Genomic DNA, 24,307 nt, shown 5'->3' on the forward strand with positions numbered 1-24,307 from the left:
AATCAATCATAATCACTAGTTATAACTACACACGGTTGATGAGATTACTAGTTTAACTTGCGTGTCCTGCTTTGAATATAATCGATGCTGTGCGCATTCGCGAAAAAGGACTGTCGTTGCTCCAACGTGTACCTAACCATAAACATCAATGCCTTTCTTAAAATTAATACACAGAAGTATATATTTTTAAACCTGCCTATTTAGCTAAAAGAAAGGTTGGCAGGCAATATTAACCAGGTGAAATTGTGTCACTTCTCTTTCGTTCATTGAGTCAGGGTATATGCAAAAGTTTGAGCCGCCTGGCTCATTGCGAACGAATTTGGCAGAATTTCACTTCATTATGACATAACATTGAAGGTTGAGCTATGTAACAGCAATATTTAGACTTAGGGATGCCACCCGTTAGATAAAACATGGAACAGTTCCGTATTTCACTGAAAGAATAAACGTTTTGTTTTCAAAATGATAGTTTCCGGATTCAACATATTAATGACCTAAGGCTCGTATTTCTGTGTGTTATTATGTTATAATTAAGTCTATGATTTGATAGAGTAGTCTGACTGAGCGATGGTAGGTGTAATGGATTGGAAACGACTAGCTAGTTAGCGGTGGTGCGCACTAAATAGCGTTTCAATCGGTGACGTCACTTGCTCTGAGACCTTGAAGTAGTGGTTCCCCTTGCTCTGCAAGGGCTGCGGCTTTTGTGGAGCGATGGGTAGCGATGCTTCATGGGTGACTGTTGTTAATGTGTGCAGAGGGTCCCTGGTTTGCGCCCGGGTATGGGCGAGGGGACGGTCTAAAGTTATACTGTTACATAGGCACCAGCAAGCTCGTAAGCATTCATTCAAACAGCACTTTCGTGCGTTTTGTCAGCAGCTCTTCGTAATGCTTCAAGCATTGCACTGTTTATGACTTCAAGCCTATCAACTCCAGAGATTAGGCTGGTATAACCAATGTTAAATGGCTAGCTAGTTAGCGGGGTGCGTGCTAATAGCGTTTCAAATGTCACTCGCTCTGAGACTTGGGATGGTTGTTCCCCTTGCTCTGCATGGGTAACGCTGCTTCAAGGGTGGCTGTTGTTGATGTGTTCCTGGTTCGAGCCCAGGTAGAGGCGAGGAGAGGGACAGAAGCTATACTGTTACACTGGCAATACTAAAGAGCCTATAAGAACATCCAGTAGTCCAAGGTTAATGAAATACAAATCGTATAGAGAGAAATAGTCCTATAATTCCTATAATAACTACAACCTAAAACTTCTTACCTGGGAATATTGAAGACTCATGTTAAAAGGAACCACCAGCGTTCTCATGTTCTGAGCACGGAACTTAAATATTAGCTTTATTACATGGTACATATTGCACTTTTACTTCCTTCTCCAACACTTTGTTTTTGCATTATTTAAACCAAATTGAACATGTTTCATTATTTATTTGAGGCTAAATTGATTTTATTGATGTATTATATTAAGTTAAAATAAGTGTTCATTCAGTATTGTTGTAATTGTCATGATTACAAATACATTTGTAAAAATCGGCCGATTAATCGGTATCGTCTTTTTTTGGTCCTCCAATAATCGGTATCGGCATTGAAAAATCATAATCGATCGACCTCTAGTCCAGACCAGAAAGAGCCATACCAGACTAACTTGCTATGAGAAAGGTCATAAAGACTCCAGAGAGTGGTTTAGGTTGCTTTTCTTTTGAATGGTGGATGAGCCCTATTCTCTTGCGATTTCGTCTGCATATTCACACGAAGATATGAACTGTAGCCTATTTCTACAAAGCAGCCATGGTCCATGGACAGCGACCACAAGCAACACTTCACTGAGTGAAAGCACTTAAAAAGCCTAGCGAGGCCTCCTGGGTGGCGCAGTGGTTAAGGGTGCTGTACTGCAGCATCAGCTGCGCCATCACTCTGGGTTCGCACCCAGACTCTATCGTAAACGGCCGCAACCAGGAGGTCTGGGTTAGGGAGGGCTTGGTCGGTCGGTAGGGATGTCCTTGCCTCATCGCGCACCAGCGACTCCTGTGGCGGGCCGGGCACAGTGCGCGCCAACCAAGGTTGCCAGGTGCACAGTGTTTCCTCCGACACATTGGTGCAGCTGGCTTCCAGGTTGGATGCACGCTGTATTAAGAAGCAGTGCAGCTTGGTTGGGTTTTGTATCACATGACTTTCAACCTTCGTCTCCCCCGAGCCCATACGGGAGTTGTAGCGATGAGACAAGATAGTAGCTACTAAAAAACAATTGGATACCATGAAATTGGGGAGAAAAATGGGTAAAAATTCTACAAAAAAATAAATAAAAAGCCTGATAAGTGCAGGTGGAAGAAACATGACTACTATCTTCATCTGAAATCTTAGTGTTTTAATCATCATTAACCTGCCTCTGATAATGAAGATATTTTATTCAAGGAGGCTATTGCAGTGTGTGAACAGTGGCTGAAATTACAGAGCATGGGTTCTACAGTCTTCGTAAGAGACTGCTGCTAAGTTCGGGGCCATGGTCTAGTGGTAACATTTGTGACTCCCCGTTGGGAGAGTGGGATTCAATCCCTGTGTCTCTTCACCTCTCTCTCACTATTTCTTATCTGTCAATAAAGCATCCCAAAAAATATGAGAGGGATTCTCCAACTTCCTTAACAAAGAGAGACTGCTGCTAGTGAGTCAGAGGCTAGTCTTTAATATTTCTCCCGTTGTGGGGGAGGTTCTTCTGTCTCCTCTCTTTGGCTTGATGTGCGTAGGAGATTGCTGTAGTTCACAAACATGTTGCTAGGTTACGCCTGGCCATTCTTTCAATGGATGCCCAGGACTGCCTCCAAACTCCAACATCTCCCTCTGTCATGGTCTTTAGCCTCAGCCAATCATATCAGACCACTGTCATATCTCCTTATGCAAACACACAGCAGCACAATGCTGTGCCCCACTGTATTCTGCCCTTCCCCCTATACCCATAGGAAGATGTTTGGGGGTGGGGATGCTGCGATGATTTTTTTGGCCCGCACTACAGACAGCTATATTGGCCCAAAAGTACAGGATTAGTAAAGGCCCACTGCACTACATTTGTGAAGAAAAAAACAAAATGATAATTTTTAAAATTATATTATGTCTGATTTTTCAGGGGGTGGCTATGCCTCCCCACGCTCTACTCTAACACCTGCCAACAAAACCCTTTCTCTTACCTAACAACATGTATACAGTAACATGTGCACAGTACTTCAAATTGGGATGAGTAAGTCTTTGGCAGGATTCTTTAACCAACATCTCCAATCTCGTCTTATTGATTGGACTCCAGGTTCGCTGACTCCTGACTCCGACTAGCTTTTGGAGATGTCATTAGGGGTTCACATACTTTTTCCAACCTACACTGTGAATGTTTAAATTATGTATTCAATATAGACAAGAAAAATACAATACTTTGTGTGTTATTAGTTTAAGCAGACTGTGTTTGTCTGTTGTTGTGACTTGGATGAAGCTCGGATCTAATTTTTGCAGAAATCAAGATAATTCCAAAGGGTTCACATACTTTTTCTTGCTACAGTATGTAAACACTTAAGTTGAGGTTATCTTCCTGATCCCTCAGTGACAGTTGTCTAAAATGTTTCTTATTCCTCTCCACACTTAGCTCTTCTGTCTACTAAGATCATGAGGAAGAGGAAGAACTGGAAACCACAGGAGGGCCTCTGTTCGTTTCTATGAATTCTCAATGAAAGCATTGGAGCAGCTGTAATATTTGACTCAATGGCAAAGAAGGGACGCACCAAGGGCGAGAAGCCCGAAGCGCTCATCTCTGCTTTACAGGCAGCTAACGAAGATCTCAGGTCCAAACTGACTGACATTCAAATAGAACTTCATCAAGAGAAATGCAAGGTAGGCCACATTGGAACACTACATTACATGTAAATCTTCCCTTCTTAAATACACCTACACTGAGTGTACAAAACATTATGTATGCCTGATCTTCCCATGAGATAAACTGACCAGGTGAATCCAGGTCGAAAGCTATTATCCTTTATTGATGTCAGTTGTTATATCCACTTCAATCCGTGTAGATAAAGGGGAAGAGACAGGTTAAAGAAGGATTTTTAAGCGTTGAGACAGTTGAGACATGGATTGTGTATGTGTGCCTTTCAGAGGGTAAATGGCCAAGACAAAATATTTAAGTGCCTTTGAATGGGGTATGGTAGTAGGTGCCAGGCACACCAGTTTGTGCCAAGAACTGCAATGCTGTTGGGTTTTTCACACTCAACAGTTTCCCGTGTATATCTAAAATGGAATGTGTTCCTAATGTTTTGTACACTCAGTGTATAACAGTGTCTTCAACTGCAGATAGCACATGCTTTTTGTTGGTAATGAGTTGCTTGACAAAGTCCAACAATTTAAGAAGGATCTATTTGAAATTATGACTTTACCACTTGGGTCAAAATTGACCCCTGTCGGTGATTATAGGGTTAATCACTTTATCAACTTAACCAGTGCTAGATCAAGATAATTGCCTCCGGGCTGTATGTAGTCCTCTCTCTGACATGCCTTTGTAGTGTAACCCAGTTCTCTTTGTCTCCTATTCCTCTCTCCCTGGGGGCTAGGTGAGTAAGTTGGAGCGTGAGAAGGTGCAGGAGTGCAAGCGCATCCGGGAGCAGGAGCAGTACCGGCACACGGCCACGCTGACAGAGCAGCGAGCCAAATGGCATGAGGAGAAGCAGAAGGAGCTCCAGGCGCTCAGAGAGAACCTGGTCCGCCAGCATGAGCAGGAGCAGGCCCGCACCACCAAGATCAAGGACCAGGAGAACCAGCGGCTCAAGGCGGCGCTGAGCGCTATGCGTGACGGCAGCGGAGAGAAGGTGCGCACAGCATTGACCCTGGAGGCCAAAGAAGAGGCGCGCCGCTTCTTCGACGTGGAGAGGGTCAAGCTGCTGCAGGAGATCTCCGAGCTCAAGCAGACCAAGAAGCAGACAGACGAGGCGCTCAGCACCATGATCCAAGCAGATAAGATGAAGGCTGGGGACCTGCGCTCCGAGCACCAGATTCACCAAGAGCAGATTTCCAAGATCAAGTGGGACAGCGAGAGGGACATCCGCAGACTGGTGAATACTAGCTGAGGGTCTGCAGACGGTCGAATCTCCAGATTACATGTCTGGCTGAACACAAGATGTAGCCTCAGCCTCAGCTTTCTCATTGCTCCATTAATTAATTTTTATTTGTTTAAAACCTCTTGCGACGAGCAATCCCGTATCCGGGATCGTAATTATAGTCCATAACGCAACGTTAACTATTCAAATAAAATCATTTACCTTTGAAGAACTTCAGATGTTTTCAATGAGGAGACTCTCAGTTAGATAGCAAATGTTCAGTTTTTCCAAAAAGATTATTTGTGTAGGAGAAATCGCTCCGTTTTGCTCATCACGTTTGGCTAAGAAAAAAACCTGTATCCAGGAGTGTAATTATAGCCTCAAGCTCATTAGCATAACGCAACGTTAACTATTCATGAAAATCGCAAATGAAATGAAAGAAATATATTAGCTCTCAAGCTTAGCCTTTTGTTAACAACACTGTCATCTCAGATTTTCAAAATATGCTTTTGAACCGTAGCTAAATAAGCATTTGTGTAAGAGTATTGATAGCTAGCATAGCATTAAGCCTAGAATTCAGCAGGCAACATTTTCACAAAAACAAGAAAAGCATTCAAATAAAATCATTTACCTTTGAAGAACTTCAGATGTTTTCAATGAGGAGACTCTCAGTTAGATAGCAAATGTTCAGTTTTTCCAAAAAGATTATTTGTGTAGGAAGAAATCGCTCCGTTTTGTTCATCACGTTTGGCTAAGAAAAAACCTTGAAAATTCAGTCAATACAACGCAAACTTTTTTTCCAAATTAACTCCATAATATCGACAGAAACATGGCAAACGTTGTTTAGAATCAATCCTCAAGGTGTTTTTCACATATCTATCGATGATAAATCTTTCGTGGCAGTTGACTTTCTCTTCTGAATCAAATGGAAACGCGCATGCAGCTGGAGATTACGCAATAATTTCGACGGAGGACACCAGGCGGACACCTGGTAAATGTAGTCTCTTATGGTCAATCTTCCAATGATATACCTACAAATACGTCACAATGCTGCAGACACCTTGGGGAAACGACAGAAAGTGTAGGCTCATTCCTGGCGCATTCACAGACATATAAGGAGACATTGGAACACAGCGCATTCAAAATCTGGGCCATTTCCTGTATGAAATTTCATCTTGGTTTCACCTGTAGCATTAGTTCTGGGGCACTCACAGATAATATCTTTGCAGTTTTGGAAACGTCAGAGTGTTTTCTTTCCAAAGCTGTCAATTATATGCATAGTCGAGCATCTTTTCGTGACAAAATATCTTGTTTAAAATGGGAACGTTTTTCATCCAAAAATGAAATACTGCCCCCAGAGTTCCAAGAGGTTAACGAGGCAAGTCAGTTAAGAACAAATTCTTATTTACAGTGATGGCACACCAAAAGGCAAAAGGCCTCCTGCGGGTATGGGGGCGGGGATTAAAACAAAAAATATAAAATATATATAAATAGAGGACAAAACACACATCACGACAAGAGTGACAACATAACACTACATAAAGAGAGACCTAAGACAACAACAGAACAAGGCAGCAACACATGAAAGTACAGCATGGTAGCAACATAACATGACAACAACATGGTAGCAACACAATATAGTTGCAGCACAAAACATGGTACAAACATTATTGGGCACAGACACCAGCACCAAGGGCAAGGTAGAGACGACAATACATCCCGCAAAACCCAAAAGGAAAATGACAACTTATATGTGATCCCCAATCAGAGACAACAATAGACAGCTGCCTCTGATTGGGAACCACACACACACACACACACACGGCCAAAACAAAGAAATAGGAAACATAGACTTTCCCACCCGAGTCACACCCTGACCTAACCAAACATAGAGAATAAAAAGGATCTCTACGGTCAGGGCGTGACAACCCTTACCTGCATTTTTCTATAAATTATGTCTCAAATTTTGCCAAGGTAATGACTTTGTTCCAAAGCAATCAATTAGCAAGGAGTAGCCCTTTTACCTTGGCAAAGGTCAGACTCTGTCACGTTCTTTCCAGGCAGACTTTCACATGATACAATTTGATATATACTATCATGTTTCAGGGAAGACTCAGATGCAGACAGTGTCAAAGTAACAAACGTTTATTACTAGAACAGGGGGCAGGCAAAACAACAGGTCAAGGTCAGGCAGAGGTCAATAATCCAGGGTGGCGTGACAAAGTACAGAACAGCAGGCAGGCTCAGGATCAGGGCAGGCAGAATGGTCAAAACCAGGAATACTAAGAAACAGGAACTAGAAAAAGACACGAGCAAGGGGAAAAACGCTGTTAGGCTTGACGAACAAAATGAACTGGCAACATACAAATAGAGAACACAGGTATAAATACACTGGGGATAATGGGGAATATGAGCGACACCTGGAGAGGGGTGGAGACAAGCAAAAAGACAGGTGAAACAGATCAGGGTGTGATACATACAATATGATACATCATACCTTCAAATTATACTTTTAGAACTGTGCACATGTCTGTCGTTCCGTCTGTCCTGTCCGCCTCTCTGAGTCACCGAGTTTCCTGTTTCCTATTCCTTCCTTCAGGTGGATGAGATCAAGTCTAAAGAGCGCACCATCTTCTCTCTGGAGAAGGAGTTGGAGAATGCCATTGGCTTGTTGCAGAAGCTGCAGATGCAGAAGGATGCCCTGGACGACCAGCTGTTCCTGGTCAAGGAGGCAGAGTGTAACCTGGGCAGCCCCAAGAGAGAGATCCCTGGACGGGCTGGGGACGGGGCAGAACACTGTGGCAGCCCGGTACGACATAGAAAGGCAGAGGGGAACTTGGAAATGGTACAAATGCAGTCTGTAGATTATAGAAATGTAATAATGAAGCCAGTCCAAAATAAATGACTTTGAAATTAATCTGACAATTAACCCACAATGGGAAGACTCAAAATAGGCCTACACTAGTTTATGTACAGTATAGCCAATTGCCACACTCCAATTACCTATTGCCTACTGTATAGGCTATGTATAGAAGCAGCCTGTGTAGTTTATGCGGAAAAAAACAGAGACAAATGACATAAACAAGTGGTCATAAAAAAATATGAAATAACTCTGGAATTGTAATACCATCATCCACATGCGGAAACATGGTCTTTGCTCAATACAGGACAATTATCAAGCTGCTTTCACACAGTCAAGCAAACACAGTTTGGGTGTGGCCATTCTTTATATGGAGATTTGGTGACTCAGATAATACCACATAATACCACCATTTTAAGACCAAAAATATTGAAACGTTTTTAAAGCCCCACTCCATAGTGCCCCACCAACAAAATGTTAGTAATAGGGCAAGTGCATCCCATCATACAGTATCTTCTAATGCAAATATCACTTTTTATGCTCAATGAATTACTTGCTATGATGGTAATATTACTTTTTAAACATGACAAAGTAGTACTAGGTAATATGTCAAAAGAAAAACACAAAAACAATCTTCAAAAAAAGTACCTACCAATTTACTACACAATAAATCAAGATCCTACCTGGTATTGAACGGAAAACTGAAGGGATCTGAAGGCCGTTGTATCTGAAGATAGCTGGTCAGTCAAGAAGCCTGCTAGTCAGTTAAGAAGTCTGTGAGGTTTTAATGGAGTCTCACATTCTGGATTAGTCATGATCTGCTTGAAAATCACCACATGACAGAAAACTATTTGTCTTTGGCTTTTTTTTCTGAAGAGATGTGTCACTGATACGTCTAAATAATTACCTTATAAGTAAACTCCAGAAATGAATGTCCTATAAATTAGTATTTTCCGAACAAATCTGTCCCCAACATGTATGTCATTGAAATAATTTATATTATACAACTATTCACAATAATGCATTTGTGTATAATTCACAATAATCCATATAATTCACCTTAATGCATTTTTGTCGTATAGTGAATGTAGTGTGTCGTAACACACCATGCGTTCTGTTTCAACATCCCAGGACATGCGCAGGAACCAGAGGCGCATGGCTGACCTCAACTCCACCATCCGCAAGCTGGAGGACCGCAACTCACTGCTGGTGGATGAGAGGAATGAACTGGTATGATCTGGTCACTCTGAATTCCCCCTACCTGGCAGAGAGCCTAGCAATGAATCACATCTCGGGGCATTCCAAATGGCTCCCTATTTAGTTCTGACCAGGACCCAGAAGGGTGTAGGCAATAGGCTTCCATTTGGAATGCAGCCTTGGTCCTCTGTCACTGAAGGATAACAATCCTCTTTAATCTGGATTCATTAAACATACACTGAATGTACCTGGCAAAACACCTGTAAATAATTTATAAATACAGTACCTAGTCTAGACCCCTGCCATGTTGACACACTGGACTGAGCGAAACTCTTCATCCCTCCATCTCCCTTTGTTCCCCTTCTATTCTATCTTCATTTGTATCTATCGCTCCCTGTCGCTATCTCACTCTGTCTGTCTCTCTGTCTGTCTCCTCTCTCTCCCTCTCCTCTCTCATCCTTTCGCTCTCTCTTTTCTCTTTCTCTCTGTCTGTCTTTCTGTCTCCTCTCTCTCTATTTTCTCTATCTCTTTCTCTCTTTTCTCTCTCTCTCATCCTCTCAGCTGAAGCGTGTGCGGGAGTCTGAGAAGCAGTGCAAGCCCATGCTGGAAAAGAACAAGGTGCTGAATAAGAGGAATGATGACCTCAGCCAGACCCTGCAGCGCATGGAAGAGAAACTCAAAGGCCTGGCCAAGGAGAACCTGGAGATGGTGAGTGGCATAGAAATAGAACTACAGACCATTGTCTTAAATTGGGAATCTCCATTCTAGTAATTATATTTATATGGTGAGTGGAATCATCGCACAGATCTCAACACAATTAGGGCTCCAATAGTTTAGAGTTGAGTTCTCATTTAAAACTGCGACCTGGCCAAGATAAAGCAAAGCAGTGCGACAAAATCAATAACATAGAGTTACACAAACAAACGTACAGTCAATAAAACAAAATAAAAGGTAAATAGAAAATATATGTACAGTGTGTGCAAATGTAGAAGAGTAGGGAGGTAGGCAATAAATAGGCCCTAGAGGCAAAAATAATTACAATTTAGCATTAATACTGGAGTGATAGATGTGCAGATGATGATGTGCAAGTAGAGATACTGGGGTGCAAAAGAGCAAGAGGGTAAGTAATAATATGGGGATGAGGTAGTTGGGTGTGCTATTTACAGATTGGCTGTGTACAGGTACAGTGATCGGTAAGCTGCTCTGATAGCTGATGCTTAAAGCTAGAGAGTGAGATATAAGACTCCAGCTTCAGAGATTTTTGCAATTCGTTCCAGTCATTGGCAGCAGAGAACTGGAAGGAAAGGAGGCCAAAGTAAGTGTTGGCTTTGGGGATGACCAGTGCAATATACCTGCTGGAGCGCGTGCTACGGGTGGGTGTTTCTATTGTGACCAGTGAGCTGAGATAAGATGGGGCTTCATCAAGCAAAGACTTATAGGTGACCTGGAGCCAGTGGGTTTGACGACAGATATGTAGTGAGGGCCAGCCAACGAGAGCATACAGGTCGCAGTGGTGGGTAGAATATGGGACTTTGGTGGTAAAACAGATGGCACTGTGATAGACTACATCCAGTTTGCCAAGTAGAGTGTTGGGGGCTATTTTGTAAATGACAATAATAATACAAGCATGCCACAATAGCTCAGTGTTTATGAAGACTGTCTGCAACACATTGGCTATGATTACAGTCCTTATCAAAGTACAGTCTGCATTAGTCTTGTGGATTTAGAAATCCATGATCTTGCAGCTTTTGCCTCAGTGCCCTAACAACCACCACAAATTGACTTTACTAATTACGAGCCCATACTGAGCAATATAGAGTGTTGTTTAACTCAACCACAACTCGCTCAACTCACAAAGGTCTTTTTTGTTTCTGTAGAAGGAGAAGATCAGCTCCCACCTGCCACTGAAGAAAGCCAACTGTAAGTCTCTGAATGATCTGGACCAGGCGCATGATGACCAGGAGATTGAGTTTCTCAAGCTGCAGGTGCTGGAGCAACAAAGCATGATCGACGAGCTGACAAGAGTGAGTTCTCCTTTTACAAATTTGAAGTCCCCAATGTGTATTTTTTTAATCAAATCAAACCAAATGTATTTATATAGCCCTTCTTACATCAGCTTATATAGTGCTGTACAGAAACACAGCCTAAAACCCCAAACAGCAAGCAATGCAGATGTAGAAGCATGGTGGCTAGGAAAAACTCCCTAGAAAGGCCAAAACCTAGGAATAAACCTAGAGAGGAACCAGGCAATGAGGGGTGGCCAGTCCTCTTCTGGCTGTGCCGGGTGGAGATTATAACAGAACATGGCCAAGATGTTCAAATGTTCATAAATGACCAGCATGGTCAAATAATAATAATCACAGTAGTTGTCGAGGGTGCAACAGGTTAGCACCTCAGGAGTAAATGTCAGTTGGCTTTTCATAGCCAATCATTGAGAGTATCTCTACCGCTCCTGCTGTCTCTATAGAGAGTTGAAAACAGCAGGTATGGGACAGGTAGCACGTCCGGTGAACAGGTCAGGGTTCCATAGCCGCAGGCAGAACAGTTGAAACTGGAGCAGCAGCACGGCCAGGTGGACTGGGGACAGCAAGGAGTCATCATGCCAGGTAGTCCTGAGGCATGGTCCTAGGGCTCAGGCCCTCCGAGAGAGAGAGAGAGAGAGAGAAAGAGAGAAAGAAAGAAAGAAAGAAAGAAAGAAAGAAAGAGAGAATTAGAGAGAGCATACTAACATTCACACAGGACACCAGATAAGACAGGAGAAATACTCCAGATTTAACATACTGACTCTAGCCCCCCGACATATAAACTACTGCAGCATAAATACTGGAGGCTGAGACAGGAGGGGTCAGGAGACACTGTGGCCCCATCCGATGATAATCCCGGACAGGGCCAAACAGGCAGGATATAACCCCACCCACTTTGCCGAAGCACAGCTCCCACACCACTAGAGGGATATCTTCAACCACCAACTTACCATCCTGAGACAAGGCCGAGTATAGCCCACAAAGATCTTCGCCATGGCACAACCCAAGGGGTGGCCGCAAAGCCAAAGATGATTTTGGGATATTCAAGGTTTTATTTACAATGTAAAGAACATACAAATACATTTAGTCAAAGAGTACATTTTACAAGTAGGCATCCACTTCTAAAATGATCCAAGGTGTTGATTTACTTACTAATCTCTGTGGAGCCCAGAACCAAATCTTGTGGTCACTGACCATCTAGCATTTACTTTGTGTTAACAGTATGTCACACGAGACAATTCACTTACTGACTAAACAAAACACAAGATAACTTGTGGACACACAGTATCTGGAGAACTGGTTGACACACAGTATCTGGAGAACTGGTTGACACACATTATCTGGAGAACTGGTGGACACACAGTATCTGGAGAACTATCTGGAGAACTGGACACACAGTATCTGGAGAACTGGTGGACACACAGTATCTGGAGAACTGGTATCTGGAGAACTGGTGGACACACATTATCTGGAGAACTGGTGGACACACAGTATCTGGAGAACTGGTGGACACACAGTATCTGGAGAACTGGTGGACACACATATCTGGAGAACTGGTGGACACACATATATCTGGAGAACTGGTGGACACACATTATCTGGAGAACTGGTGGACACACAGTATCTGGACAAACTGGAAAACTGGTGGACACAGTATCTGGAGAACTGGTGGACACACAGTATCTGGAGAACTGGTGGACACACATTATCTGGAGAACTGGTGGACACACAGTATCTGGAGAACTGGTGGACACAGTGTCTGGAGAACTGGTGGACATACAGTATCTGGAGAACTGGTGGACACACAGTATCTGGAGAACTGTTGGACACAGTATCAGGAGAACTGTTGGACACAGTATCTGGAGAACTGGTAGACACAGTATCTGGAGAACTGGTGGACACACAGTATCTGGAGAACTGGTGGACACAGTATCTGGAGAACTGGTGGACACACAGTATCTGGAGAACTGGTTGACACACATTATCTGGAGAACTGGTTGACACACATTATCTGGAGAACTGGTGGACACACAGTATCTGGAGAACTGGTGGACACACAGTATCTGGAGAACTGGTGGACACATATGATCTGAAGAACTGGTTGACACACATTATCTGGAGAACTGGTGGACACACAGTATCTGGAGAACTGGTGGACACAGTATCTGGATAACTGGTGGACACACTGGAGTATCTGGAGAACTGGTGGACACACAGTATCTGGAGAACTGGTGGACACAGTATCTGGAGAACTGGTGGACACACACACAGTATCTGGAGAACTGGTGGACACACAGTATCTGGAGAACTGGTGGACACATGGGAGAACTGAACTGGTGGACACACAGTATCTGGAGAACTGGTGGACACACATTATCTGGAGAACTGGTGGACACACAGTATCTGGAGAACTGGTGGACACACAGTATCTGGAGAACTGGTGGACACAGTATCTGGAGAACTGGTGGACACACAGTATCTGGAGAACTGGTGGACACACATTATCTGGAGAACTGGTGGACACACAGTATCTGGAGAACTGGTGGACACAGTGTCTGGAGAACTGGTGGACATACAGTATCTGGAGAACTGGTGGACACACAGTATCTGGAGAACTGTTGGACACAGTATCTGGAGAACTGGTGGACACACAGTATCTGGAGAACTGGTGGACACAACTGGTGGACACACAGTATCTGGAGAACTGGTGGACACAGTATCTGGAGAACTGGTGGACACACAGTATCTGGAGAACTGGTGGACACACAGTATCTGGAGAACTGGTGGACACACAGTATCTGGAGAACTGGTGGACACACAGTATCTGGAGAACTGGTGGACACACATTATCTGGAGAACTGGTGGACACACATTATCTGGAGAACTGGTGGACACACAGTATCTGGAGAACTGGTGGACACACAGTATCTGGAGAACTGGTTGACACACAGTATCTGGAGAACTGGTGGACACACAGTATCTGGAGAACTGGTGGACACAGTATCTGGAGAACTGGTGGACACACTGGAGAACTGGTGGACACACAGTAGAACTGGTGGACATCTGGAGAACTGGTGGACACACATTCTGGAGAACTGGTGGACACACATTATCTGGAGAACTGGTGGACAAAGTATCTGGAGAACTGGTGGACACACAGTATCTGGAGAACTGGTTGACACACAGTATCTGGAGAACTGGTGGACACACAGTATCTGGAGAACTGGTGGACACACAGTATCTGGAGAACTGGTGGACACACAGTATCTGGAGAACTGGTGGACACACAGTATCTGGAGAACTGGTGGACACACAGTATCTGGAGAACTGGTGGACACACAGTATCTGGAGAACTGGTGGACACACAGTATCTGGAGAACTGGTGGACACACAGTATCTGGAGAACTGGTGGAAACACAGTATCTGGAGAACTGGTGGACACACAGTGTCTGGAGAACTGGTGGACACACAGTATCTGGAGAACTGGTGGACACACAGTAACTGGAGAACTGGTTAACACACATTATCTGGAGAACTGGTTGACACACAGTATCTGGAGAACTGGTGGAAACACAGTATCTGGAGAACTGGTTGACACACAGTATCTGGAGAACTGGTGGAAACACAGTATCTGGAGAACTGGTGGACACACAGTATCTGACTCTGTTGCTCTTTGACAGGTACAATTGGCTGATCTCAGGAAATGTATCCATGGTTGCTGAAGTTGTATGTTTATTTGTTGGTAGTTCTTAAATTGAAAAGTCTAAATGGTGTCCTTGGGACACTCTGACATGACCCCATTGAAGTTTACATTTAGAAAGGGTTAAGGGTTAAGGTTAGGGTTAAGGTTAGGTAAGGGTAATAGTTAGAGTTCGGTTTAGGGTAGGGGTTAAGGCTAGGGTTTATGGTAGGGAGGTCCCAAGGATTCCCGGATAGCTCTAACTGTTCTGACATTCTTGATATGTTTCAGGATAGGGAAAAACTATTGCGGAAGAAGAGGCATAAACGAAGCAACAGACCAATAAAGGTAGAGTTTTTTCTTCCCATGACAACACAATAAAAAACATCAGTACAATAATACATTCATCTGCCTTGGGAAATATATATTTCCCCACAATCCTGTGATCTCTCTCTACACAGAGACACATTGTAGTGGACACCTTCTTTGGATACGATGAGGAATCCATGGACTCGGAGACGTCCTCCGTGGCTTCGTTTCGCATGGACCGCACTCCAGCCACTCCTGATGAAGACCTGGATGAGGTGAGACCTGTTCACGTTACAGGCAATCGACACAGTCCCTGGGTGGGGAAGAAACTTTATTTATGATAAGTGATCAATAACCTTTGCACAAGCACCAGCAGCACATCAGCATCTACTTTCCCTGAACCAATGTGTTTCTAATCTCTCTATGGGAGCAGGTGTGACACTTCCTGGCTTTCCTCCCAATGTCTTCTCTCTAACCCTGGGCTCTGTTCTTGGTCACAGGGACTGGTCAATGAGGAGTCGGAGCTGCGCTTCAGGCAGCTGACCAGAGAGTACCAGGCCTTACAGAGGGCATACGCCCTGCTGCAGGAACATCAAGGGGGCCTTCTGGACGCTGAGATAGAAGCTAAGGTACAGTGCCACTGCCATTAATGTTACCTTAAATGTCACTGCCATTAACGTTAACTTAAATGTCACTGCCATTAACGTTAACTTAAATGTCACTGCCATTAATGTTACCTTAAATGTCACTGCCATTAATGTTACCTTAAATGTCACTGCCATTAATGTTACCTTAAATATCACTGCCATTAATGTTACCTTAAATATCACTGCCATTAATGTTACCTTAAATGTCACTGCCATTAATGTTACCTTAAATGTCACTGCCATTAATGTTACCTTAAATATCACTGCCATTAATGTTAACTTAAATATCACTGCCATTAATGTTACCTGTGTAGGCTGTCATTGTAAATAAGAATTTGTTTTTAACTAACTTGCCTAGTTAAATAAAGGCTAAATTAAATTAAATATATTTTTTTTACATAAATATCACTGCCATTAATATTCAGTTAAATATCAGTGCCATTAAAGCTGGAATGTGGTCTTGGTGAAACTGCCTCGTCCGGTTGTGATATTACAACAACAAAGTAGGTACTTCAAACAGCGAACACCGTTTTCCCCTCGAGCGCCAGAACAGCAGACTATCTACTGCAGATGATTATTTTACCACGATGCTGGATGCTCCTCTCCTCCGTTTCATCAACAAAACAAAGACAATTAAAAATGAGCTGGGGTGAACAGTGGCTTTAATGCTCAGTAAAATATCACCCACATAAGATTGTATTTGGCCATCCTCTCCGACAATAGGGATGGGGTCATGCCAGATTGGTTTCTGTATTCAGTCAAATGCTGATAAGACTGCATATGCATTCTAGATTCTACAAAATATTAAGAACATATACCCCAGCACAACTACAGCACTGCTCATGAGTTCTAAAACAACACCAACCAGTCACATTCAGCTGTATCCAGTGGATGATGTTAATGTGAATAATGTTGTGTGTCCCAGGCTCAGGAGCAGCTACATGCAGACATTCTCAGGTACAAGGCCAAGATAGAAGACCTGGAGAAGGAGCTCGCCCACAAAGGACAGGTAAATGACATTACCCCCAATACAGACCAATGACATTACCCCCAATACAGACCAATGACATTACCCCCAATACAGACCAATGACATTACTCCAAATACAGACCAATGACATTACCCCCAATACAGACCAATGACATTACCCCCAATACAGACCAATGACATTACCCCCAATACAGACCAATGACATTACCCCCAATACAGACCAATGACATTACCCCCAATACAGACCAATGACATTACCCCAATACAGACCAATGACATTACTCCCAATACAGACCAACGACATTACCCCCAATACAGACCAATGACATTACCCCCAATACAGACCAATGACATTACCCCCAATACAGACCAATGACATTACCCCCAATACAGACCAATGACATTACCCCCAATACAGACCAATGACATTACCCCCAATACAGACCAATGACATTACCCCCAATACAGACCAATGACATTACCCCCAATACAGACAATTTACCCCCAATACAGACCAATGACATTACCCCCAATACAGACCAATGACCAATGACATTACCCCCAATACAGACCAATGACATTACCCCCAATACAGACCAATGACATTACACCCAATACAGACCAATGACATTACCCCCAATACAGACCAATGACATTACTCCCAATACAGACCAATGACATTACCCCCAATACAGACCAATGACATTACTCCCAATACAGACCAATGACATTACCCCCAATACAGACCAATGACATTACTCCCAATACAGACCAATGACATTACCCCCAATACAGACCAACACTAAGACATGAGCTGCTTCCCAAATGGAACCCTTGTTTCCTATATTGTGTACTACTCTTGAACAGAGTCCAGGGCTCTGTTTGGTCAGTGTAGAACACTATAAAAGGAAATGGCTGCCATTTGGGATGGGTCCTACGACATAGAGAAAGGCTATACACAATGTCCCAGTCGTGTCAAGAACTGCAACGCTGCATCATTGGTACACACAGTTTCCTGTGTGTACCAAGGATGGTCCACCACCCAAAGGGCATTCAGCCAACTTGACACAACTGTGGGAGGCATTAGACTCAACATGAACCAGCATTCCTGTGGAACGCTTTTGACACTTTGTATAGTCCATGCCAAGAGTAGTTGAGGCTGTTCTGAGGGCGAAAGGGTGGGGGTGCAACTTAATATTAGGAAGATGTTCCTAATGTTTTGTACACTCAGTGTATGATATCGATCTACGGGAGCATATATACATTATATAATGTTATAATATATTGTTATTATATATAGATGTTAGATATTTCATAAGACAAGCCTCATCAGTACGTTGTAACCAGAGAAATAGACTGGTAAACTATTGGTACACTCACTCTAATTCCATGGTTATGAGTAACAGAAGACAATGTTTCCCTCATTGAAACTGGGTTCTCTTCTGGCAGGACTCCAAGTGGGTAGAGGAGAAACAGCTGTTCTTCAGGAGGAATCAGGAGCTGCTGGAAAAGGTCTGTCCTTCTATGATATCATTGATGTTATAAAAGTATTGCATTTACACCATTCATCATCACACGGAAGCACTTTACTTTCTGCAGTAAAGTCAACTCACCTCGCCCTCCACTAATGTCCACTTCTGAGAAGGGTGATGCATGGTAGCCATTTTGGATCTGAACATTCACTATGCACCACTTGATATTGCAGAGGTATGGAAGTCCATGCAACTGGCAGGCTCTGACCTTCATGCTATACATCTGGTCTTCTGCAGGTGGAGAAGTTAGATGCAAAATGTGGTCGACAGCAACAGGAGCTGCAAGACTCCAAGGACCAGAATGAGCTCTTGGAATTCAGAATACTGGAACTAGAGGTGGGCCTGGTTATGACAGGTTAATGAAGCATACTGTACATTTAAATGGAATCACAGCTGTTTACTTAAATAAAATTGTCTAAGATCAGTGGTGGACTAGATAAATATATAAAATGGGTTTGTAATATTCCCATCAATAGATGTTTTACTAAATTGACAAGAACAGAGAGGGACACATTAAACACTTTACTTCAGGCTTGTTTGGGGAACCTTTGTATTCAGTGTTACAGTCTCTCAGCTCAGTGTTTCTCAGCCCCAACACACACACACACACACACACACACACACACACACACACACACACACACACACACACACACACACACACACACACACACACACACACACACACACACACACACACACACACACACGAACACAAACACTTGGCAGGCTATTTTCTCTGTTCCGAGCACATCTAGGCCCTGGCCGTGCGGAGCATGATAATTCCTGCCCCAAGACCTACAGCCCAGCCCAGCACTGCTTGCTGCTTCTGCCAACATGCTAATCAATTGCAGTTTTTTTTCATGGCCAGGCTGAGACAGGCTCAGAACACAGGGCTTTGTGCATTCTGTGCTGCAGTGCAGATACTGCAATAAGTCTCCAAAAGGATGGTGCTTCCATCTACTGGATAAAGAATAGAACAACAGAAAATATCCCTGCACTGAATCCCTCCACAGTCTTCTTTGTCCAATCATAAAAATATATATACAGTACCAGTCAAAAGTTTGGACACACCTACTCATTCCAGGATTTTTCTTTATTTTTGCTATTGTCTACATTGTAAAATAATAGTGAAGACATCAAAACTATGAAATAACACATATGGAATTATGTAGTAACCCAAAAAAATATTAACCAACTCAAATCATGTTATTTTTGAGATTCTTCAAAGTAGCCACCCTTGATGACAGTTTTGCACACTCTTGGCATTCTGTATAACAGCTTCATGAGGAATGCTTTTCCAACAGTCTTGAAGGAGTTCCCACATATGCTGAGCATTTGTTTGCTTCTTTTCAAAATAAAGAAAAAACATTTTAATGAGTAGGGGTGTCCAAACTTTTAACTGGTACCGTATATATGTTTTATTGTCACATACAACAGATATATGAAGGGAAATGTGTTGTTTCACAGGGTCAGCCATAGTAGTACGGCGCCCCTGGAGCAAATTAGGGTTAAGTGCCTTGCTCAAGGGCACATCAACAAATGTTTCACCTCGTCGGTTCCATCCTTTTAACCAATGCTTTTAACTGATTAAATAAATGTAATTTTCCTCCTGTAGGAGCGTGAGCGAAAGTCCCCTCCGTTTAATCATCTCCGCATGCATCCGTTCTCCGAGGGTGTCAGCGCCCTACAGATCTACTGTATGAAGGAAGGAGTGAAGGTATAACCCATCTCAATAATATCTGATTGCGTTGTAACATTTGACATTTTAGTCATTTAGCAGACGCTCTTATCCAGAGCTACTTACAGTTAGTGCCTTCATCTTAAAATAGCTTGGTGAGACAACAACACATCACAATCGTATCAAGCACATTTTTCCTCAGCAAAGTATTTTTTCAGCAAAGTCGGTTCTTTTTTTTTTACAACTTGTGATATTTTGTCTTCCTGCTAAACAATGTCAGGCGAAATAGGATGCTGATTGTTTATTTCAATCCTTTCCCAGGATGTCTGTGTACCTGACCTGATCAAGCTCCTAGACATTCTGGGTGATAATGGGGTAAGTCTGTTGGAATGGGCTCTATAATATGTTGTTACTGATGTTTTGCCAATGTTATCCAATCACTCCTTCTTTGCCAAATTATTAAAAATCAAGATTGTTTTACCTTATTTTTATTTTATTTATTCAGAACTTGCGAAATGAGGAGCAAGTGGCCATTATTCAAGCTAGCACTGTCCTCTCTCTTGCTGAAAAGGTATGCCAATACAAAACAAATATTGTTGCTTAGTTCAAAGTTACTTGTAAGCAATGTCATAGCCATTCATATAGTATTGTTACTTATCAAAGTCATTGTTGTGCATTGTGCTGTCTTTGTCTCCCCCTAGTGGATACAACAGATTGAGGGAACAGAGGCAGCGCTGCACCAGAAGATGATTGACCTGGAGCTCGAGATGGTGAGTTCCTTCTCCATTCACATCCCTCACTCACTGTCACATCACGCTAGCTCGGCTTGACTTGAGTAGTTTTTACTGCGTTTCATGGAATTAAAATGTCATATTGCAGCTTATATGGTTTATGGGCGGCAGGTAGCCTAGTGATTAAGAGAGTTGGGCCAGTAACTAACTGAAAGGTCGCTGGTTTGAATCCCCGAGCCAACTAGGTGAAAAATCTGCCGATGTGCCCTTGGGCAAGGCACTTGACACCAATTGCTTCTGTATGTCGCTCTGGATAAGAGCCTCTGCTCAATGACGTAAATGAAGAGTGTATGTGCACAAGATATTTACTCTCCCGTGTTCCTGGTTTCCTCCTAGTCTTGTCAATATCGCTGAGGCTGTTTCCACTATTCCAGGTTTGTAACTGTGACATAAGCAGGACGTTTGTTGTATGTTGTTATCGCGCAGAAGCAGACGAGTGTGTCTCTGAATATTGCCTACAGTATTACAAGCCTGGCACATGTTGTGTAATATATCATGTTTGTGTGGAAGAGATGCTCAAATGACTATAAGGTGTAAAGACAACACTACCTGTATCACTACCTGTTGATGTGATGTTAGGAACTGTTGAGGATGGTACTGACTTCTTCAGTCACAGTATTGAGATCAAAACACTGACCCGAGAGCACTGTCCCCCACAGGAGATGTTCTGTAAGCAGAAAGGCTATCTGGAGGAGGAGCTGGACTACAGGAAGTCAGCCCTGGATCAGGCCTACACGGTAACTGTTGCATTCCCCCTCATTCAACCTCCTGCCTTTAAATACACAATTGCTTTTTCATTGGCCACAAACGTGTTCCATTTCAAGTGAACTTTGAACATACTGTAAGTGTAACATCGATTGTTGTGTGCAATGCATACACCTCTCCCCTAGCCAGTACCGACTTGTAGATGATGGCTGTCTACATACATTATATTATTGTCACTTTGGCTAACTACCCCCTCAACTTCCACCCACAGCAAATCCAGGAGCTGGAGGCTACTCTCTACAACGCGCTGCAGCAGGACAAGGTGATCGGGTACGGTGAGCCTCTGAGTGACATGCAGAAGGACGAGCTACGTACGTCTGTGGAGAAGCTACGCAGACAGATGCTGAGGAAGAGCAGAGAGTTCGACTGTCAGGTTCTGGCTGAGAGGATGGAGCTGCTCCACCAGGCCCATCAGGTACAATATACAGCCACACAATATATTCCATTCAGCTGAGGCTTTTGTCCAAAGTCACTTACAGTGTATTCATACATGTACATTTTCATGGGTGGCCCCAGTGGAAATCAAAACCCATTATCCATTCAAATGTATTATAAGTACACTCCCTTTGATGACTCAACATGAGACATGACTCAACAGATGAGGACTGTCTGTTGGAATTGCAGCTGAAACTATGTTTTCTCTATGAGTCGCCTTGTCTGAGACTTTAGACCTGAAGCTTTGTGCTAGTGGACACATATCTTAGTCACACAGACAACCCAGGGTCTATACCTGTTGGTTAGACCAGGGTATTCTAATGTCTAATTCTATGGTGGTTACACCAAGGTATTCTAATGTCTAATTCTATGGTGGTTACACCAAGGTATTCTAGTGTCTAATTCTATGGTGGTTACACCAGGGTATTCTAATGTCTAATTCTATGGTGGTTACATCAAGGTATTCTAATGTCTAATTCTATGGTGGTTACACCAAGGTATTCTAGTGTCTAATTCTATGGTGGTTACACCAAGGTATTCTAGTGTCTAATTCTATGGTGGTTACACCAAGGTATTCTAATGTCTAATTCTATGGTGGTTAGTGTCTAATTCTATGGGTTACACCAGGGTATTCTAAATTCTATGGTGGTTAGACCAGGGTATTCTAATGTAATTCTATGGTGGTTACACCAAGGTATTCTAGTGTCTAATTCTATGGTGGTTAGACCAGGGTATTCTAATGTCTAATTCTATGGTGGTTACACCAAGGTATTCTAGTGTCTAATTCTATGGTGGTTACACCAAGGTATTCTAATGTCTAATTCTATGGTGGTTACACCAAGGTATTCTAATGTCTAATTCTATGGTGGTTACATCAAGGTATTCTAATGTCTAATTCTATGGTGTGTCTAATTCTATGGTGGTTACACCAAGGTATTCTAGTGTCTAATTCTATGGTGGTTACACCAAGGTATTCTAGTGTCTAATTCTATGGTGGTTAGACCAGGGTATTCTAATGTCTAATTCTATGGTGGTTACACCAAGGTATTCTAGTGTCTAATTCTATGGTGGTTACACCAAGGTATTCTAGTGTCTAATTCTATGGTGGTTACTCAAGGTATTCTAGTGTCTAATTCTATGGTGGTTACACCAAGGTATTCTAATGTCTAATTCTATGGTGGTTACACCAAGGTATTCTAATGTCTAATTCTATGGTGGTTACACCAAGGTATTCTAATGTCTAATTCTATGGTGGTTACACCAAGGTATTCTAATGTCTAATTCTATGGTGGTTACACCAAGGTATTCTAGTGTCTAATTCTATGGTGGTTAGGTATTCTAGTGTCTAATTCTATGGTGGTTACATCAAGGTATTCTAATGTCTAATTCTATGGTGGTTACACCAAGGTATTCTAGGTCTAATTCTATGGTGGTTACACCAAGGTATTCTAGTGTCTAATTCTATGGTGGTTAGACCAGGGTATTCTAATGTCTAATTCATGGTGGTTACACCAAGGTATTCTAGTGTCTAATTCTATGGTGGTTACATCAAGGTATTCTAATGTCTAATTCTATGGTGGTTACACCAAGGTATTCTAGTGTCTAATTCTATGGTGGTTACATCAATTCTATGGTGGTTACACCAAGGTATTCTAGTGTCTAATTCTATGGTGGTTACACCAGGGTATTCTAGGTATTCTATGGTGTTAGACTAACACCAAGGTATTCTAGTGTCTAATTCTATGGTGGTTACACCAGGGTATTCTAATGTCTAATTCTATGGTGGTTACACCAAGGTATTCTAGTGTCTAATTCTATGGTGGTTACACCAAGGTATTCTAATGTCTAATTCTATGGTGGTTACACCAAGGTATTCTAGTGTCTAATTCTATGGTGGTTACACCAAGGTATTCTAGTGTCTAATTCTATGGTGGTTACACCAAGGTATTCTAATGTCTAATTCTATGGTGGTTACACCAAGGTATTCTAATGTCTAATTCTATGGTGGTTACACCAAGGTATTCTAGTGTCTAATTCTATGGTGGTTACACCAAGGTATTCTAGTGTCTAATTCTATGGTGGTTACACCAAGGTATTCTAATGTCTAATTCTATGGTGGTTACACCAAGGTATTCTAATGTCTAATTCTATGGTGGTTACACCAAGGTATTCTAGTGTCTAATTCTATGGTGGTGGTTAGTGTCTAATTCCATCAAGGTATTCTAATGTCTAATTCTATGGTGGTTACACCAGGGTATTCTAATGTCTAATTCTATGGTGGTTACATCAAGGTATTCTAATGTCTAATTCTATGGTGGTTACACCAAGGTA

At 42.6% G+C, this 24,307-nt stretch overlaps 1 protein-coding gene across 4 annotated transcripts in view; it reads left to right on the plus strand.

Annotated features, from left to right (window-relative positions):
• jakmip2 (janus kinase and microtubule interacting protein 2) overlaps positions 1–24,307 on the plus strand; it is a 39,722-nt gene that overhangs the window by 11,079 nt on the left and 4,336 nt on the right. For 2 of the 4 annotated variants that reach the window (XM_064982265.1, XM_064982267.1), the window contains exons 2-19: positions 3,623–3,867; positions 4,584–5,081; positions 7,666–7,911; positions 9,058–9,156; positions 9,685–9,831; positions 11,001–11,147; positions 15,118–15,174; positions 15,288–15,410; positions 15,636–15,764; positions 16,708–16,791; positions 18,222–18,284; positions 18,542–18,640; positions 19,923–20,024; positions 20,307–20,360; positions 20,491–20,556; positions 20,687–20,755; positions 21,436–21,513; positions 21,753–21,956. In XM_064982265.1, coding sequence (XP_064838337.1) covers positions 3,739–3,867; positions 4,584–5,081; positions 7,666–7,911; positions 9,058–9,156; positions 9,685–9,831; positions 11,001–11,147; positions 15,118–15,174; positions 15,288–15,410; positions 15,636–15,764; positions 16,708–16,791; positions 18,222–18,284; positions 18,542–18,640; positions 19,923–20,024; positions 20,307–20,360; positions 20,491–20,556; positions 20,687–20,755; positions 21,436–21,513; positions 21,753–21,956 — 2,394 coding nt within the window. In that variant the 5' untranslated portion in view covers positions 3,623–3,738. The remainder of the gene's footprint in view (positions 1–3,622; positions 3,868–4,583; positions 5,082–7,665; positions 7,912–9,057; positions 9,157–9,684; positions 9,832–11,000; positions 11,148–15,117; positions 15,175–15,287; positions 15,411–15,635; positions 15,765–16,707; positions 16,792–18,221; positions 18,285–18,541; positions 18,641–19,922; positions 20,025–20,306; positions 20,361–20,490; positions 20,557–20,686; positions 20,756–21,435; positions 21,514–21,752; positions 21,957–24,307) is intronic. The other 2 variants (XM_064982266.1, XM_064982268.1) reach the window with 1 other exon arrangement.

This window comes from Oncorhynchus masou, chromosome 12 (genome assembly GCF_036934945.1).
Source record: "Oncorhynchus masou masou isolate Uvic2021 chromosome 12, UVic_Omas_1.1, whole genome shotgun sequence".
Lineage (NCBI taxonomy): Eukaryota > Metazoa > Chordata > Actinopteri > Salmoniformes > Salmonidae > Oncorhynchus > Oncorhynchus masou.